General features: G+C 49.2%; 1 protein-coding gene across 1 annotated transcript; it reads left to right on the top strand.

The window, feature by feature from the left end:
- The first annotated feature begins 160 nt into the window (after positions 1 to 160).
- RABL3 (RAB, member of RAS oncogene family like 3) lies at positions 161 to 13,995 on the top strand. The gene is made up of 8 exons (XM_044284118.1): positions 161 to 241; positions 436 to 527; positions 601 to 730; positions 7,563 to 7,677; positions 7,837 to 7,987; positions 8,684 to 8,755; positions 8,880 to 8,918; positions 13,351 to 13,995. The coding sequence occupies exons 1-8, from the start codon at positions 184 to 186 to the stop codon at positions 13,408 to 13,410; spliced, it is 717 nt and encodes a 238-aa protein (XP_044140053.1). The 5' UTR covers positions 161 to 183; the 3' UTR covers positions 13,411 to 13,995.
- Positions 13,996 to 19,558: the final 5,563 nt, after the last annotated feature.

Raw genomic sequence — 19,558 nt, 5'->3', positions numbered from 1 at the left:
AGAAGCCTTCAAAGTGACAATGACGTGGAGTAGCCAGCCTGGAACGCATCGTGACGTACTTCCGCCGTATGGCCCGCCCAAGTTTAGGTTGAAGTTGCTTCTGATTGGAAGATGTAACCGGAGATGACCAATCAGGATCAGGCGTGCTCTGGTTGTCAGGGTGACGGAGGAGAGAGGCGTGTCATGTCGGGTGACATGGCGGCTCTGGATCGAGTGAAGGTGCTGGTGCTGGGGGATTCGGGTGAGTTGTAGGATGGCGGCTGCCAGGGATTGCCGTAAGTGAGAGGCCTTGTGTCGTTCTCTCTCGTCAGAAACCATTTATCGGCCAATATGGCTGCGGGTACATGGTTGTCAGCCAGGGTGTCGGGTCCTGTGCTGCAGGCCCCTTAGTATGGCTGACTACCTCTGTACCGCAGATCTCATGTCTGTTTCCAGGTGTCGGGAAATCTTCCTTAGTCCATCTGTTGTGTCAGAACCAAGTCCTGGGGAATCCATCGTGGACGGTCGGCTGCTCGGTGGATGTCAGGGTGAGTGATGGGAGTTGTAGTACATCCCATGATCTGCCCGGGCTCCGTCAGTCACTTCACTCTCTGTTGTCAGCTTCACGAGTATCGGGAGGGGACCCCGGAGGAGAAGACCCTCTACATCGAGCTGTGGGACGTCGGCGGGTCGGTGGGCAGCGCCAGCAGCGTGAAGAGCACCCGGGCCGTCTTCTACAATGGCGTCAACGGTAACGAGGATCTGCTTGTACTCCAGTCACATCCAGAGCTGCACTCGCAGCACTGCCGTTACTGCATGTCTTATACTCTAGTCACAGCCAGAGGTGCACTCGCAGTACTGCCGTTACGGCATGTCTTATACTCCAGTCACAACCAGAGCTGCACTGCCGTTACTGCATGTCTTATACTCCAGTCACAGCCAGAGCTGCACTCACAGCACTGCCGTTACTGCATGTCTTATACTCCAGTCACAACCAGAGCTGCACTGCCGTTACTGCATGTCTTATACTCCAGTCACAGCCAGAGCTGCACTCACAGCTTGGATAGATCCAGAGCTGCACTCACAGCACTGCTGTTACGGCATGTCTTATACTCCAGTCACATCCAGAGCTGCACTCACAACACTGCAGTTACTGCATGTCTTATACTCCAGTCACAGCCAGAGCTGCACTCACAGCACTGCCGTTACTGCATGTCTTATACTCCAGTCACATCCAGAGCTGCACTCACAGCACTGCCGTTACTGCATGTCTTATACTCCAGTCACATCCAGAGCTGCACTCACAGCACTGCCGTTACTGCATGTCTTATACTCCAGTCACATCCAGAGCTGCACTCACAGCACTGCCGTTACTGCATGTCTTATACTCCAGTCACATCCAGAGCTGTGCTCACAGTACTGCTGCTACATCGTCTTATTCTCCAGTTACTTCCAAAGCTGTAGTCCCAATTCTGCCATAATATCATGTCTCGTACTCTAGATAGCTCCAGAGCTGCACTTCCAGTAATTACGTTACTTCATGTCTTGTTCTCCAGTCACATCCAGAGCTGCACTCACAGCACTGCCGTTACTGCATGTCTTATACTCCAGTCACAGCCAGAGCTGCACTCGCAGTACTTCCGTTACGGCATGTCTTATACTCCAGTCACAGCCAGAGCTGCACTCGCAGTACTTCCGTTACGGCATGTCTTATACTCCAGTCACATCCAGAGCTGCACTCACAGCACTGCCGTTACTGCATGTCTTATACTCCAGTCACATCCAGAGCTGCACTCACAGCACTGCCGTTACTGCATGTCTTAGGTCCGGGTCTGTGTCCGGCTTCCCAGGTGGGAACAGGACTCCTTAGTTCCCTCCGGTTCATGAACTTGTGATTGGAGGAGGAACGTCGAACACTGGAGAATCCACACGACCTCTCCATCCCGCATAGAAGCAGCGCTGAAGTATAAAGCGGAGAGTGATTTCGCCAGGAGGGAAACCGTACTACAGAGTAACATTGAACGCTATCAGACCACCTTAAGGACAGAAAACGCTGGCAATTTGTGCGAGATCTTACAGAATGTCGTGAAAAACGTGTTTTCAATTATAATTTTGATTGCTCCACCCAAGGTGATCAGCCTGCTGATTCCTCCACAGCGTCTGCCACCTAAGGGCACTGCCCAGAGCCGGGGCAGAGGGAGCCGTCAATGGCCTCAGAAGGGGTACAGAGCTGCCCGTACGGGCGCTGCCACCCAATTCCAGTCTGGTCCTCAATACGTGTGGCCCAAGCATCTGCTCTCCTGCCTCTGCCGCCACCTACCCATCATCCTCCTCTTTTTTTAGAGACGGGTTTGAATGTCCCCCTTATCAGTTGAGGGACAGAGACACCGCTCAGACCAATCAGGTTATAACCTCTCTGATCGCTCACTAAGGCCCCTTTCACACGGGCGAGTATTCCGCGCGGGTGCGATGCATGAGGTGAACGCACTGCACCCGCACTGAATCCGGACCCATTCATTTCTATGGGGCTGTTCACATAAGCGGTGATTTTCATGTATCAATTATGCGTTGCGTGAAAATCGCAGCATGCTCCTCTTTGTGTGTTTTTCACGTAACGCAGGCCCCATAGAAGTGAATGGGGCTGCGTGAAAATCGCAAGCAAGTGCGGATGCGGTGCGATTTTCACGCACGGTTGCTAGGAGACGATCGGGATGGAGACCCGATCATTATTCTTTTCCCTTATAACATGGTTCTAAGGGAAAATAATAGCATTCTGAATACAGACTGCATAGTACAATGGGGCTGGAGGGGTTAAAAAAAAATATATAAAAAATTTAACTCCCCTTAATCCACTTGCTCGCGCAGCCGGCATCTCCTTCTGTCTTCACATGTGAGGAATAGGACCTTTGATGACATCACTACGCTCATCACATGGTCCATCACCATGGTAAAAGATCATGTCACGGACCATGTGATGACCGGAGTGACGTCATCAAAGGTCCTATTCCTCACAGGTGAAGACAGAAGAGATGCCGGCTGCGCGAGCAAGTGGATTAAGGGGAGTTAAATTTTTTATATATTTTTTTTAACCCCTCCAGCCCCATTGTACTATGCAGTCTGTATTCAGAATGCTATTATTTTCCCTTATAACCATGTTATAAGGGACAATAATACAATCTACACAACACCGATCCCAAGTCCGAACTTCTGAGAAGAAGTCTGGGTACCACAGTCGGTTTTTTCATCACGCACATGAAAAGCGCATTGGACCCGCGCGATAAAAAATGAACATCGGAACGCAATCGCAGTCAAAACTGACTGCAATTGGGTACCTACTCGCGCGGGTTTGCCGCAATGCACCGGGACGCATCCGGACACTCGTCTACAGACTTTGAAGGTTTCTCCTTTGTCCCCACCGCACGATCTGATTCATTCTGTTGGATCAAGGATCTGAATCTCTTCATTCGAAAATTATAATGGAAAAGGTTCTTCAGAGCGCGTGAGGATGAGACGCGTCGGGAGCTGGCGCATCTCTCAGGCCTTGGGGATGTCCGCACACTTAGTTCCCTTTTAGAAGAGCACACGTCTCACCCCTGGCCAGGGACCCTTCACCTCCCCCGCCACAAGATACTCAGGTACTTGATGTTTTCTACTAATTAGTCCCTGCACAGCTGGACGCCATTCCTCCCACTAACTCTCCTACTACAAAGATGGACGGCCTTAAAAGCCCGCACTGCGGAGGCAGCAATTGTCTGCAGATCTTCAGATAAAGGGGGCAATGTGGATCTCTGTGTTATGATCTACAAGACCTGTTATGGGGTCCTCCCTAGTAACCCTACGGAGCCCTTTGCCAGGTGTCTGGAAAGGATACTATTGCGGGCCTTTGAAGAGAAGGTCATATCCGCGGATGAACTGAGATTCAGGATCCCAACAACCCACAAGTTCCAACGTTTTGCGCCTTACCCAAAATACACAAGGGGTATCCGTCCTATTGTCTCGGGCGTCGGTTCCATCACACAGAATAGCAGCATTTACATTGACGGAACACGTAATCCCTTTGTTGTCTCTTTACCATCCTACATACCTGACACCACAGGTTTAGGATATTGAGGCTGATGACGATATTCTATTAGCACCGATTGACGTCCTCTACACTGGCATTCCGCATAAATCTGGGTTGAAGGCCACACAGTATTTCCTAAATACAAGGGGTGTTCAATATAGAACTCATAACCAGTATGTACTGGAAATTCTTGAATTTATATTATTACACAACTACTTTTTGTTTGACGGCCGGTTCTTCCACCAGCTCGGGGGGGACCTCCATGGGTAGCCCCTGTGCGCCCAGTTATGAGCTGGTGGGAAGACGCTATCGTCTTCAATGAACCGTGTGAACGATGGACTCCCCATATCCTCTTCTGGGGGCGATACATCGATGACATCTTGATCTTGTGGGATGGGTCTGCCGAATTGCTCAAGGCTTTTATAATGACATTGGCCTTAGGTTCACCCACGAGATCAATAGTCAATGTATCGCCTTCCTTGACATTCTAAGAAAAATGGGGAATTATGTACCGAGACTTATCGGAAACCGACATCCACCAACAGCCTCTTAAGGTGGGACAGTCATCATCCCCCGAGTCTGAAAGAAGGCATACCGGAGGGTCAATACGGGAGGGTCAATACGGGAGGGTCAATACGGGAGGGTCAATGCCGGAGGGTCAATGCCGGAGGGTCAATACCTTCGTATACGAAGGAACTGTTCTTCTCTGCAAACCTTTAAGACACAAGCAGAAGACCTTCGGACTCGTTTCTCCTCGGGGACGCTTCCACCATTCACTGGACAGAGATAGACACCCTGTTGCACAACATCCCGAGTGCCAAACGTGAGGATGACGACTTACATATTATCGGTACATTTGATAAGCAAAACCGTCGGGTACGGGGCATTTTGAAACTATATTAGAGGATTTTTTTTACGATCGGACCCTGATATCGGAGATCTTATCCCTCCACGACCCCTGATCACATACAGGAGAGGGAGATGGATTGGTGACCGTCTCATGCACAGCCACTATGTGAGACCACGCCCAAGTGGCACCTGGCTGGACCGCATGCACTTTGGGACCTTTAAATGTGGCAATGGGTGCAGTTACTGTCCTTTTATCCACAAATCGTCTACTTTTTGCAGAGTCTCTACCCATAAAATCTACCAAACTAGGGACTTTGCAAACTGTAAGACACAGGGTGCGTCTCTCTGCACGTGTACCTGTCCGCTCAACTACGAAGGGTGGGCGACCACCTGAGCGACATCAATCCTAAACGGGATAAACCCATCGCTCGACATGTTGCTGAATTCCTTCAGGGAGACCCCAGAGCTATTGTTTTTCAATTCATTGAGGTTGTCCGTAAATCCGCTCGTGGCGGTGACTGGGACAAACAAATTCTACGTAAAGAGTCTCAATGGATCCACCGTCTTAAGACGGTGTCTCCCTCTGGCCTAAATGGACAGATATCTTCTGCCTGCTTCCTCGGAGAGCATACCCTTGTGTAACTACCTAGGTGTTTAATCTATCCTCTTCTATTCATCAGACCAGACGGGGTCCTGTGCGTTCTGTGTTACCTACGAGGATTCGTGGGTTTACGGCTATTATATCCCTGACCCCCGTTTATATGATCCTCTTTCTACATCCATACCCTCCGTCTTATGCCCTACTGGCTCCTATCCCAGCTGATACGTTATCTGGATATGATCCCATACCACCTGCCCCTCATGATGTAGTTTATGCAATGTTGCGCATTGATCCCTCTGTGCCGATGTCCTGTGCCGGCGGAGCGCTGCTTGCGTTCCATATACCGGAAGTACGTCAGCGGTGGAACACATTCTGCGTTCCAAATACCAGAAGTGATGCATCGTCGCTTCCGTTTTTTGATCCTGGAGCGGCGGCACCTGGAGCGTGGCGTCTGTATAAAGGTATGGCTAGTCTTGTCCTCTAGGCGACCAGCATCTGGGACATCACCACCAGATCAGTACTTGTCCCCTGAGGAACCTTCGCTACCTGTTGGGGAAACGCGTCGGGACAACTTTCAGTATTATTAATGTGTTTTTTAGGGGCATCCAGGGCACATTAGGGTGACCTGTCGATTGAGTGGGGTCGCCCTATTCGGGGCGGGTGCTCCACAGTTAGGTAGGGAGACCCCTAGGGATATTTAGGGTTACACACTCCCTGACCTCGACTCTACCACCTCCGCAGCGATTCAGTTGTCGCCGGCATCAAGGTGAAAAGGAATTTCCAATCTGCGATCACCGCTATATCATTACCCGGGTACCGCGAGTACCGAGCACGTGGCTACCAACAGTTATATCAATCCTCTTATGTATTTTTAGCCGTTCTGTTACTATAGGGCATTAACCCCTAATATCCGGTATCTGGTTACTATGTCATTGGTGCCACATTTACCTCTATGTATCCGGTTATCACTATTAGCGGTACTCTCTCTATATCTGTATATACATATCACATTTTTTAGGGAGTATCCATTTTATTATCGTATTTAATAAGTTATATTTTAAGGGTAATTTACTTCTGGGACCTTCTACTTATGCGCCCTATATAGTGGAATAGTTACATCCAGAGCTGTAGTCACATTTCTGCCGTAATACCATGTCTTATACACCAGTCACATCCAGAGCTGTCCTCGCAGTACTGCTGTTACATCTTGTCTTATACTCTAACTACATCTAGAGCTGCAGCCATAATTGTGTACTCGCATAAGGTCTCGTATTTCAGTCACATCCAGATCTGATTTCACAGTAATCCTATACTCCAATCACATCCTGAGCTGCATTTATGGTTCTGCAGTTATGTCATGTCTTCTCTGCTATTTACATACAGAGCTGTGGTCAAAGTCTGCACCTGCATTACAACCTCTACACCAATCACCACCAGAGCTGCATTCACAGTCCTGCTGTTCCTTCCTCTAGTTTTATCCAGAGCTGCATTCACAGCAGTATCATGTCTTACACTTTTTCTCCTGGCTGCTCAGTGGCATCTGCCTGCGCTGTGCTGACATACACCCCTCTGCTGCACTGCATTGTGGGTGACAATTAGACTGCACCACAGCAAGGTGTGCTCCGCAGAGATGAGATTAAATTCAAGTGACTGCAGCTATGGACGTGACTAGTGCATAATACACAAGGTGAGTGCTGCTCTGGACATGACTAGTGCACAATACATGAAGTGACTGCAGTTCCGTATGTGACTGATGCATAATACACAAGGTGAGTGCAGCTCTGGATTTGACTGGTGCATAATATATGAGGTGGATGCAGCTCTGGACCTGACTGGTGCATAATATATGAGGTGGATGCAGCTCTGGACCTGACTGGTGCATAATATATGAGGTGGATGCAGCTCTGGACCTGACTGGTGCATAATACATGAGGTGGATGCAGCTCTGGACCTGACTGGTGCATAATACATGAGGTGAATGCAGCTCTGGATGTGACTGGAGTACACGTCTCTCTTTACCTGGGAAGTGCGGGGTCTATGAAGTCACTCGGCCGTTTGCTCTTCTTCCAGGCATCGTCCTCGTCCACGATCTCACGAACAAGAAGTCGTCTCAGAACCTTTACCGCTGGTCCCTGGAGGCCCTGAACCGAGACCTGCAGCCCACGGGCGTGCTGGTGACCAATGGGTGAGTCTTCCACACATGTGACCCGCGCTGAGTGTCCGTTCTAACCCCCTGTGGGCGGCCATGTTGGTTGTCACCCAGCTTTCTGAGGGACAGACGGAGCTCAGACGTTTCCTGGATCTGCTGCGGTCGGTTCTCTTGTGACGCCGCTCTCTCCTGTAGGGACTACGACCGGGAGAACTTTGCGGACAGCCAGATCCCTCTTCTGGTCATCGGCACCAAACTGGATCAGATCCCAGAGGCGAAACGCAATGAGGTCCTGACCCGAACGGCGTTCCTGGCCGAGGACTTCAATGCGGAGGAGATCAATCTGGTAAGGATGAGAGAATGGCGCCGAAAGTTCCTGCCACATCCAGAGCTGTGTGCACAATTCTTCTGTTACGTTATGTCTTGTACTCTAGTCACATCCAGAGCTGCATTCACAATGCTGCTAATTATTCTACTAGTCACATCCAGAGCTGCATTCACAATTCTTCCGTTACATTATGTCTAATACTCTACTCACATCCAGAGCTGCATTAACAATGCTGCTAATTCTTCTGCTACTCACATCCAGAGCTGCATTCACAACTACTGCTTTGCTGTTAGCCCCCACATCTTGGTGTCGCCCCCTGCTGGTTCAGTGCCTGTGCAGAGCATGGCCTGGTAGGGGCAGCGTTTGCACCGGGCTCGGCACATCTCCTTCAGTGCAGTGCTCGCTGGATCTCAGCGTCTGGTGTATCCAGAAGAAGTGAATCTGGCTTCTTACACCTTTGTGGCCTTGAGTTAAGCAGCATTATGGATGTTCACTGAGAATCGTTTGCGCTGATACACTGTAACAAACCGTCAACTGTGAAAAGAATTTGGTGTGTACAGGTTTTCAGGATGGTAACAAGAATGTTCTCATTCACTGACAGCAAGTAGAGATCCTAAAAAAGGAAATGGATCCTAAAGCAGTAGGAGTTCTTATTATGGCAGCCTTTATTTCCCCCTCAGGGGCGGTATAACCATGTGCTCTTCTCCTCCACAGGACTGCACTAATACCCGCTACCTCGCCGCCGGATCCTCCAACGCCGTCAAACTCAGCAGGTTCTTCGACAAGGTAACGGATAATCGGAGGGGGCAGTAACCCCCAAACCCAGCGCTTGTAATCATTGTACTCCTTGTGGTGCCCGCCGTCTTCCATCTTGTTCCGTCGTCTCACGCGTGGTTGTTCTGTGTTTCAGGTGATAGAGAAAAGATATTTCTCACGGGACGGAAACGCGGTAAGTAGCGCAGAACCCACTAACCGCCATAATCCCCTGCCGTGGCCTGCTGCCCTCCCCCATACCGTGCGCAGAGGGGGGGGGGGGGGGGGGGGGGGCGCAGGAGGCTTACAGAGTATTCACACCCTATACCAGGAATCGGCAACCTCCGACACTCCAGCTGCTGTGAAACTACAACCCCCAGCATGCACACTTGGCTGTTTTTGTAACTCTTATAGAAGTGAAAGGAGGATTCTGGGAGTTGTAGTCTCAGAACAGCTGGAGGGCGGGAGGCTGCCGATCCCAGTGCAGACGTCTGCGGGTCGGGGCCCCTTACAGAAGGAACTCATCTTTACATCCAAATCCTTTGATGGTAAAAAAAAATTGAAAGAATTTTTGGCAATTTTATTTTTTAATTTTTCCATGTCAATATCTATATTACAACCCCAATTCCCCAAAAGTTGGGGCGCTGTGTAAAATGTAAATGAGAGCAGGATGCCGGGGCCCGCACGCCGCGTAGCCCCAGACGATAGAACAGATCCGACGCGCACAAGGAGACATCTTACCGTTTAGGACGCAACGTCAGCGACGGAACAGGGGCAGCAAGAGGCCGGGAAGGTAAGTGGCTCTAATAGAAGCCAGCGGGTCAGCATGCAACTGTCACGGAAGGTGTACAGGAAACAAGACAACACAAAATGAATATATGACTCACTGGATCCAAAACTAAGGAACAAAAAGGGAGACCCCTGCATCAGACCTGGCACTCTCCCTGACTGCTCAGCCTATGCGAACACCCCAATGGTAGATGATCGCATATCCTCGTACCTCGACTGTATAACACCTGAACACCCTATAATAGTGAAGGGACACGACCACCGGCTCCCTACACCAGACACGGAGGGAGTCGGGGTCACCTGGGATCCAGCAAACAGAAAATCACAAATGAATGTACAACACTTAACTTGTAGAAGACTGGGAAATAGGATCAGCATGCACACACACTCCAGGAAGTTGTGTAAACCGCACACTAATGCATTATGGGGAGGAATTTAAAGGGATGCAATCAGTCCAACTACAAGACAGCTGAGAGATGCTAACGAGATGAGGAACTGAAAACCAACACAAAGAAAGCTCAAGGAGGAGGTTCTGAAAGGCTTCTGTCAGAGCTTCTCAGCTGTCTGGTTGTGACAGCAACTGTGAGGACTGAATATCCCGCCATCTTCAGGAATCTGCAGACATCTGCAAGTCCTGTTGAAATGAATGTGAAGCGCACTGCGCAAGCGCGGCCACCGCTCTATTCACTCAGCTATTTTTCGGCAGCCCCCTAGAAATTGATGGCGGTCAGCTGCGCATCCTCCGGCACTTTGCGGGCTCTGTTCTAAGTATAGGGGTGGGTCCCTGAGGTGGGACTCGCACCTGTCAGGCATTGGGGGCTTGTACTAGCAATATGCCCCCAATGTCCAAGCCCCTTAGAACCAGGCTGATTCTGTACTGGAAATCGCTGCGTGTGCTCAGACCTTTCATGGGTCCAGACGTTATGAAATAACGAGCAGGTTCTGTAGGGCATAGAATGGGGATCTAAGAGCGCTTACTATTTTTTCTGGGCGCCGCTCCGTTCGCCCGCTGTGCCCCTGTTGAATTGTCCCGCCTGGTATGCTAATGAATGGCGTCGGTCCCGGGAGCAGGAGACTGCCCCTGGCTGTAGCGCCGTCCAATCACGGCGGAGAGAAGGTGCCCTTCATGCTATGTACAAATCACTGCATTTATCTTGCACAGGTCACAGATCTGCCCCGACCACCACCAGAGAAGTCAATGAGGTCCCCTCCTGACCATTGTGTCTCTGACCCGTGGTGGCTGCTGTAAAGCAGATCTCTAAATGCTGTGAAAAGCAGCTCTGGCAAGATGGCCGCCCCCGCAATCCTCTCCAAAACTTGGAATAAGAAAATAAACACAGATTAGACTAAGGCCCCATGCACACGGCCGTGTTTCACAGCCGTGTGCGGGCCGTGGAACCGCGGCCTGGATCCCTCCTGAGAGCAGGAGCGCACGGCGTCACTGGTTGCTATGACGCCGTGCGCTCCCTGCTGCCGGCACAGTACAGTAATACACTGGTATAGATCATACCAGTGTATTACTGTACTGTGCCGGCAGCAGGGAGCGCACGGCGTCATAGCAACCAGTGACGCCGTGCGCTCCTGCTCTCAGGAGGGATCCAGGCCGCGGTTCCACGGCCCGCACACGGCTGTGAAACACGGCCGTGTGCATGGGGCCTAAAGGAGATGTGAGAACTTGTAAGCTACGTGTCCAGTGTATTCTGCTAGTTGAAAAACAGCACAATATTTTTGGGCAATTTCAGCTACTAGTAATGCAGACCTGTAGCTATAATATACCGGCCATTACCCAGAACAGATCACTGTCATCACCACAAACTACAGTCACTGTGTACATACATTACTTATCCTGTACTGATCCTGAGTTACATCCTGTATTATACTCCAGAGCTGCACTCACTATTCTGCTGGTGGAGTCACTGTGTACATACATTACTTATCCTGTACTGATCCTGAGATACATCCTGTATTATACTCCAGAGCTGCACTCACTATTCTGCTGGTGGAGTCACTGTGTACATACATTACTTATCCTGTACTGATCCTGAGATACATCCTGTATTATACTCCAGTGCTGCACTCACTATTCTGCTGGTGGAGTCACTGTGCACATACATTACTTATCCTGTACTGATCCTGAGTTACATCCTGTATTATACTCCAGAGCTGCACTCACTATTCTGCTGGTGCAGTCACTGTGTACATACATTACTTATCCTGTACTGATCCTGAGTTACATCCTGTATTATACTCCAGAGCTGCACTCACTATTCTGCTGGTGCAGTCACTGTGTACATACATTACTTATCCTGTACTGATCCTGAGTTACATCCTGTATTATACTCCAGAGCTGCACTCACTATTCTGCTGGTGCAGTCACTGTGTACATACATTACTTATCCTGCACTGATCCTGAGTTACCTCCTGTATTATACTCCAGAGCTGCACTCACTATTCTGCTGGTGCAGTCACTGTGTACATACATTACTTATCCTGTACTGATCCTGAGTTACATCCTGTATTATACTCCAGAGCTGCACTCACTATTCTGCTGGTGCAGTCACTGTGTACATTACATTACTTATACTGTACTGATCCTGAGTTCCATCCTGTATTATACTCCAGAGCTGCACTCACTATTCTGCTGGTGCGGTCACTGTGTACATACATTACTTATCCTGTACTGATCCTGAGTTCCATCCTGTATTATACTCCAGAGCTGCGCTCACTGTTCTGCTGGTGCAGTCACTGTGTACATACATTACTTATCCTGTACTGATCCTGAGTTACATCCTGTATTATACTCCAGAGCTGCGCTCACTATTCTGCTGGTGCAGTCACTGTGTACATACATTACTTATCCTGTACTGATCCTGAGTTACATCATGTATTATACTCCAGTGCTGCGCTCACTATTCTGCTGGTGGAGTCACTGTGTACATACATTACTTATCCTGTGCTGATCCTGAGTTACATCCTGTATTATACTCCAGAGCTGCACTCACTATTCTGCTGGTGCAGTCACTGTGTACATACATTACTTATCCTGTACTGATCCTGAGATACATCCTGTATTATACTCCAGAGCTGCACTCACTATTCTGCTGGTGCAGTCACTGTGTACATACATTACTTATCCTGTACTGATCCTGAGTTACAGCCAGTATTATACTCCAGAGCTGCACTCACTATTCTGCTGGTGCAGTCACTGTGTACATACATTACTTATCCTGTACTGATTCTGAGTTACATCCTGTATTATACTCCAGAGCTGCACTCACTATTCTGCTGGTGCAGTCACTGTGTACATACATTACTTATCCTGTACTGATCCTGAGTTACAGCCAGTATTATACTCCAGAGCTGCAATCACTATTCTGCCTGTTAATGGAAACAGTCAGCAAGCTTGTGGTCAGTCATCAGTCAGAGTTTACAGACACTGAACAAGCAGGGACTCTACAGGATTAGTTCTGTGCAGGATTTTTAGAGTGGATAATGTGACCTCCTCGGATCGGTGGGGTCCAGGGCGGTGCCGGATTGCGGGGCCCCTCCGGCCTGTCTGGTACTGTCATGTGATCCCATCCTCCGGAGCTGCAGAGACGTCACATACACACAGCAGGTTGTGGCTCCGCTTCTTCTCCTCCACATGCTCCATGTATAACCCTCCCAGGAGCCTTTCGGGCCCCCGGGGGCCACGTTACAGCAGTGGTGGCGAGCTCGGCAGATTCCTGGAGGGACACACGTGACAGCGGATAATTGTGCTCAGGCTGATGGGATTGTTTTCTCCTTGTTAACCCCGTCCCCTCCTCACTGCTCATCTGTTCCCTTCTTCTCCTCCTCAGATGCCAGGATTCTCGGATCGGAAGCGTTTTGGCTCCTTTAAGACTCTGCATTATGACTGAGGTGCTGCACTCGTCAGGAGCAGGTGGGGGCGCTCGTTTTTGTTTTTGTTTTGAGGACCAATACGGACATAAGCGGTATCCATGTCCGATGCATCAGCCAATGAGAACCCGGGAGATGTCCATGTGACCCGATCAGCGGCGCCTCCTAATCTTCTGACGGACAGCTTGATATCCATGGCAGGCTCCGCCCTGGACGTCCGGAATATTCTGGCAGATATCATGTTTATACGGAACCTATGGAGGGACTCTGCCCTTATGGCGTCTGCCACGACCAGTGACCGATTCTGTCTCCATCTTGTGTATCACCAGCCTGTATTTTATACTCCAGAGCTGCGTTCACTGTTCTGCTGATTGTTGGTGGAAACAGTCAGCAAGCTTGTGGATATTCACCTCCCCCCATAGCTCAGCTATTCTCTTATAAAGTGGGGGGCAGCGTTAACCCATTGATGTCTGCACAGAGCTGTCCCAGAATGTGTTCAGCAGAGTAATCTCTGTGCAGACACTGAACAAGCAGGGGGTGCTGGAATCTGATTGTAGGTGAAGATCCTGAGAATAAACCGGTCATTCTGGGCTGTGTCTTCAGAACCGTGGTGAAAATGTGCTGGTGTCCGGCATCGGGGTCCGGACCCCCTATTTGGTAATCCGCGGTGAGGAAGGCGGCGGAGGCCGCACACTGATGCCTGCAGCGTGCCTGTAAGCCGCCCCCAGGAGACCTCCGCATGTAGAGGCCACGCTACCACCCAGATCTCTCCCCGGCCGAGCTCCCACCACAGATCACTGAGGGACCCCCTCTTTTCCCGGCAGTTTGTTTCCCATTTGCGGCCGTGCCCTTAGTGAAGGGTTAATCCATGGTAATCCAGCATACGTGGGGCGGACATAGCACCAGACTCTGAGATATTCCTGACCACTAGGCACATGTTATAAAGACTGGTGAAGTCACTGACACGGGGGGCTCCGCAGGGGCGGGTCCAGCTTTCATGGCCGTGACCACACTTACTGGTTACTGCCTGCATTATACTCCAGTCACAGCCAGTGCTGCAATCACAATGCTGCTGTTACATCTTGTCTTATACGTCGATCGCAGCTAGCTCTCCAGCTCCAGGACCCCCTTACTGGATCAGGGTCTCTGCGAAGTCTAGAAAACACACAAATGGATTGTTACTATAGGATTAGTGCTACCTCCTGCCCTGGTCTGTTTCTCAATGTATCTGTATAACAATTAGAGCTTTGTTTTCTGACACCAAGGTCCATATCTCCTGCACAGACATCGAGTTACAGCATAGCATTCTCCTCTGCCAGCAGCCACAACCAGGTCACTATATGCAGATTATACAGCCACCACTAGAGGGAGCTCACTACATACAGATTATACAGTCACCACTAGAGGGAGCTCACTACATACAGATTACACAGCCACCACTAGAGGGAGCTCACTACATACAGATTACACAGCCACCACTAGAGGGAGCTCACTACATACAGGTTATACAGTCACCACTAGAGGGAGCTCACTACATACAGATTACACAGCCACCACTAGAGGGAGCTCACTACATACAGATTACACAGCCACCACTAGAGGGAGCTCACTACATACAGGTTATACAGTCACCACTAGAGGGAGCTCACTACATACAGATTACACAGCCACCACTAGAGGGAGCTCCCTACATACAGATTATACAGCCACCACTAGAGGGAGCTCACTACATACAGATTACACAGCCACCACTAGAGAGAGCTCACTACATACAGATTACACAGCCACCACTAGGGGGAGCTCACTACATACAGATTACACAGCCACCACTAGAGGGAACTCACTACATACAGATTACACAGCCACCACTAGAGAGAGCTCACTACATACAGATTACACAGCCACCACTAGGGGGAGCTCACTACATACAGATTACACAGCCACCACTAGAGAGAGCTCACTACATACAGGTTATACAGCCGCCACTAGAGGGAGCTCCCTACATACAGATTATACAGCCACCACTAGAGGGAGCTCACTACATACAGATTACACAGCCACCACTAGAGAGAGCTCACTACATACAGGTTATACAGCCGCCACTAGGGGGAGCTCACTACATACAGATTATACAGCCGCCACTAGGGGGAGCTCACTACATACAGATTATACAGCCACCACTAGAGGGAGCTCACTACATACAGATTATACAGCCGCCACTAGGGGGAGCTCACTACATACAGATTATACAGCCGCCACTAGGGGGAGCTCACTACATACAGATTATACAGCCGCCACTAGGGGGAGCTCACTACATACAGATTATACAGCCGCCACTAGGGGGAGCTCACTACATACAGATTATACAGCCGCCACTAGGGGGAGCTCACTACATACAGATTATACAGCCGCCACTAGGGGGAGCTCACTACATACAGATTATACAGCCGCCACTAGGGGGAGCTCACTACATACAGATTATACAGCCGCCACTAGGGGGAGCTCACTACATACAGATTATTTGTAGTGAGCTCCCCCTAGCGGTGACTGTATAATCTGCATGTAGTGAGCTCCCCCTAGCGGTGACTGTATAATCTGCATGTAGTGAGCTCCCTCTAGCGGTGACTGTATAATCTGTATGTAGTGAGCTCCCTCTAGCGGTGGCTGTATAATCTGTATGTAGTGAGCTCCCTCTAGTGGTGGCTGTATAATCTGTATGTAGTGATCTCCCTCTAGTGGTGGCTGTATAATCTGTATGTAGTGAGCTCCCTCTAGTGGTGGCTGTATAATCTGTATGTAGTGAGCTCCCCCTAGCGGTGACTGTATAATCTGCATGTAGTGAGCTCCCCCTAGCGGTGACTGTATAATCTGCATGTAGTGAGCTCCCCCTAGCGGTGACTGTATAATCTGCATGTAGTGAGCTCCCCCTAGCGGTGACTGTATAATCTGCATGTAGTGAGCTCCCCCTAGCGGTGACTGTATAATCTGTATGTAGTGATCTCCCTCTAGTGGTGGCTGTATAACCTGTATGTAGTGAGCTCTCTCTAGTGGTGGCTGTATAATCTGTATGTAGTGAGCTCCCTCTAGTGGTGGCTGTATAATCTGTATGTAGTGATCTCCCTCTAGTGGTGGCTGTATAATCTGTATGTAGTGAGCTCCCTCTAGTGGTGGCTGTATAATCTGTATGTAGTGAGCTCCCCCTAGCGGTGACTGTATAATCTGTATGTAGTGAGCTCCCCCTAGCGGTGACTGTATAATCTGCATGTAGTGAGCTCCCTCTAGTGGTGGCTGTATAATCTGTATGTAGTGAGCTCCCCCTAGCGGTGACTGTATAATCTGCATGTAGTGAGCTCCCTCTAGTGGTGGCTGTATAACCTGTAGTAGAGTCTATTGAGGTATAGGAGTTCAGTTGTTAGGGATGTGTCTGTCAATGCAGATTCCAGTTACCACCCAGCAAAATCGTATAAGCAGCTTTGGATAGGACTAGAGCGTAAAACCTGAGATAACATAAGGACAGTAGAAGATAAGTACAGTCCTGCATTACAGAGTTCCTTGTATATGAGGGTGATGTCTGGCTGAGAGGACGAGGTAAGTCAGTGGCACAGAAGCCACCTGTGCAGTTGAGCTCTGCTGTGTCAGTGACCCGTGCGCACTCTCCCCCCACAAATCACTGAGCAGAATTGTGCAACCGGCCTGTGTTTAATCAAATCCACATTGAGGGACTGGTTAAATCTTTGCGGAGCTCAGATCTGCAGCTCAGAGCACAGTGGGCACCGACATGGCGGAGCTGAAGGTAAGTCCAGTGCTGGGGATGGAAATATTCGGGGGGGGTCCTACTGTGGAGCCCCCAAAAGGGACGTCAGCTGGGACAGATCGCTGTTGCTGTGCAGCCATCCAGACGGGTGCTGCTCCTAGAGCTGGAGCTGATACATGTGTGATACATACATGTGCTGATGATACATGCACTGATACATGTGTGATACATATATGTGCTGATGATACATGTGTGATACATATATGTGCTGATGATACATGTGTGATACATATATGTGCTGATGATACATGTGTGATACATGTATGGTCTGCAGGTGACTGAAGGCCGGTGTTCTGTCCTTTGTAAATAAAACTTTAATATTTTACAGTGGAAAATTCTGCAACTTCCTAATGGACGTTTCACCATTTCAATTTCCAACCACTTTTATACTTGCTTGCTGTCAGTGGATGAAAACCCTCCACTCAGAGGCAGTAACCCTGCCCATGTCTTGTATCAGTCTGGACAGAATATCACAGGGCATTGTCCGCACTGAGAGCAGGGATGGCTGCAGACTGGATTACTGCATCTGAATGGAAACAAGACAGCAAGCAGAGATCTTGGCAGTGGCGAGGAACTGAAAAAATAATCGGTCAGAAAGTTGTAGAGGTTCCGGCCCCTTCCTCTAATTAGCCCTTGATACTAACCTGCGGAGGGACTTTGCTTCACACTGTACTTCATCAGGGGAGAGAGGGAAGGTAAGTACCAGATTCCATCCGCAGGATAGAGGAAATGTGCCGAGAACCCCTATAAGGTTTAGATGTCACCTGCAGTCCTATGTAACACCACAGATAACACAGTGATAACTCTCTGAGTACAGGTAATGTAGTAGATGTAACCTGCAGTCCTATGTAACACCACAGATAACACAGTGATATCTGAGTACAGGTAATGCAGTAGATGTCACCTGCAGTCCTATGTAACACAACAGATAATACAGTGACCGATATATTACTATGGGCATACTAGGAGTTGTAGTTTCACAACATCTGGAAAGCTGTAGCTGTTGGTGTATGTTGGGAGTTGTAGTTTCCCAGCAGTGTGTGGCTCGGTGAGGCCTCTCGCGATCTGCGACCTTTGATGCCTCCTGATGTGGAGTCTTTGGCTGGAGCAGTGGAGGGCGGTGGGGAGGCTGCTCCCGCCGCAGCCAATCACAGTCTGCGCTCCAACATCTGCCCAGCTGCTCATCCACATGGAAGCGTTTAACCCTCCAGTCACATTCCTGCCGCTGTCACCATTAACCCTGTCCTGTCAGAGGATCAGCCCCCACCCCCCCTTCCCCGACTGGAGGGGAACACTACAACTCCTTCATCCTCCGCTTATAATATACTATGTGACATTATACAATAGTGATTTAGAAGTGCCCCAGTATAACAGTGTCTGATATAGAAGTGCCCCATTATAACAGTGTCTGATATAGATGTGCCCCAGTATAACAGTGTCTGATATAGATGTGCCCCAGTATAACAGTGTCTGATATAGAAGTGCCCCAGTATAACAGTGTCTGATATAGATGTGCCCCAGTATAAGTGTCTGATATAGAAGTGCCCCAGTATAACAGTGTCTGATATAGAAGTGCCCCAGTATAACAGTGTCTGATATAGATGTGCCCCAGTATAACAGTGTCTGATATAGAAGTGCCCCAATATAACCGTGTCTGATATAGAAATGCCCCAATATAACTGTCTGATATAGATGTGCCCCAGTATAACTGTCTGATAGAGATGTGCCCCAGTATAACAGTGTCTGATATAGATGTGCCCCAGTATAACAGTGTCTGATATAGAAGTGCCCCAATATAACAGTGTCTGATATAGAAATGCCCCAATATAACTGTCTGATATAGATGTGCCCCAGTATAACAGTGTCTGATATAGAAGTGCCCCAGTATAACAGTGTCTGATATAGATGTGCCCCAGTATAACAGTGTCTGATATAGAAGTGCCCCAATATAACAGTGTCTGATATAGATGTGCCCCAGTATAACCGTGTGTGATATAGAAGTGCCCCATTATACTAGTGTCTGAAATAGATGTGCCCCAGTATAACAGTGTCTGGTATAGATGTGCCCCAGTATAACAGTGTCTGATATAGATGTGCCCCAGTATAACAGTGTCTGGTATAGATGTGCCCCAGTATAACAGTGTCTGGTATAGATGTGCCCCAGTATAACAGTGTCTGGTATAGATGTGCCCCAGTATAACAGTGTCTGATATAGATGTGCCCCAGTATAACAGTGTCTGATATAGATGTGCCCCAGTATAACAGTGTCTGATATAGAAGTGCCCCAGTATAAGTGTCTGATATAGAAATGCCCCAATATAACTGTCTGATATAGATGTGCCCCAATATAACAG

Source organism: Bufo gargarizans, chromosome 3 (assembly GCF_014858855.1).
Source record: "Bufo gargarizans isolate SCDJY-AF-19 chromosome 3, ASM1485885v1, whole genome shotgun sequence".
Classification (NCBI taxonomy): Eukaryota; Metazoa; Chordata; class Amphibia; order Anura; family Bufonidae; genus Bufo; species Bufo gargarizans.
Note: the sequence above shows the minus strand (reverse complement) of the source record. Positions and strands in the feature narration are given on the sequence as shown.

Coding starts and splice junctions, on each gene's coding strand:
- RABL3 (XM_044284118.1), top strand. CDS start 184: ATGTCGGGTGACATGGCGGCTCTGGATCGAGTGAAGGTGCTGGTGCTG. Junction 731..7,562: donor CTTCTACAATGGCGTCAACG/GTAACGAGGATC, acceptor CTCTTCTTCCAG/GCATCGTCCTCGTCCACGAT. Junction 8,919..13,350: donor TCTCACGGGACGGAAACGCG/GTAAGTAGCGCA, acceptor TCTCCTCCTCAG/ATGCCAGGATTCTCGGATCG.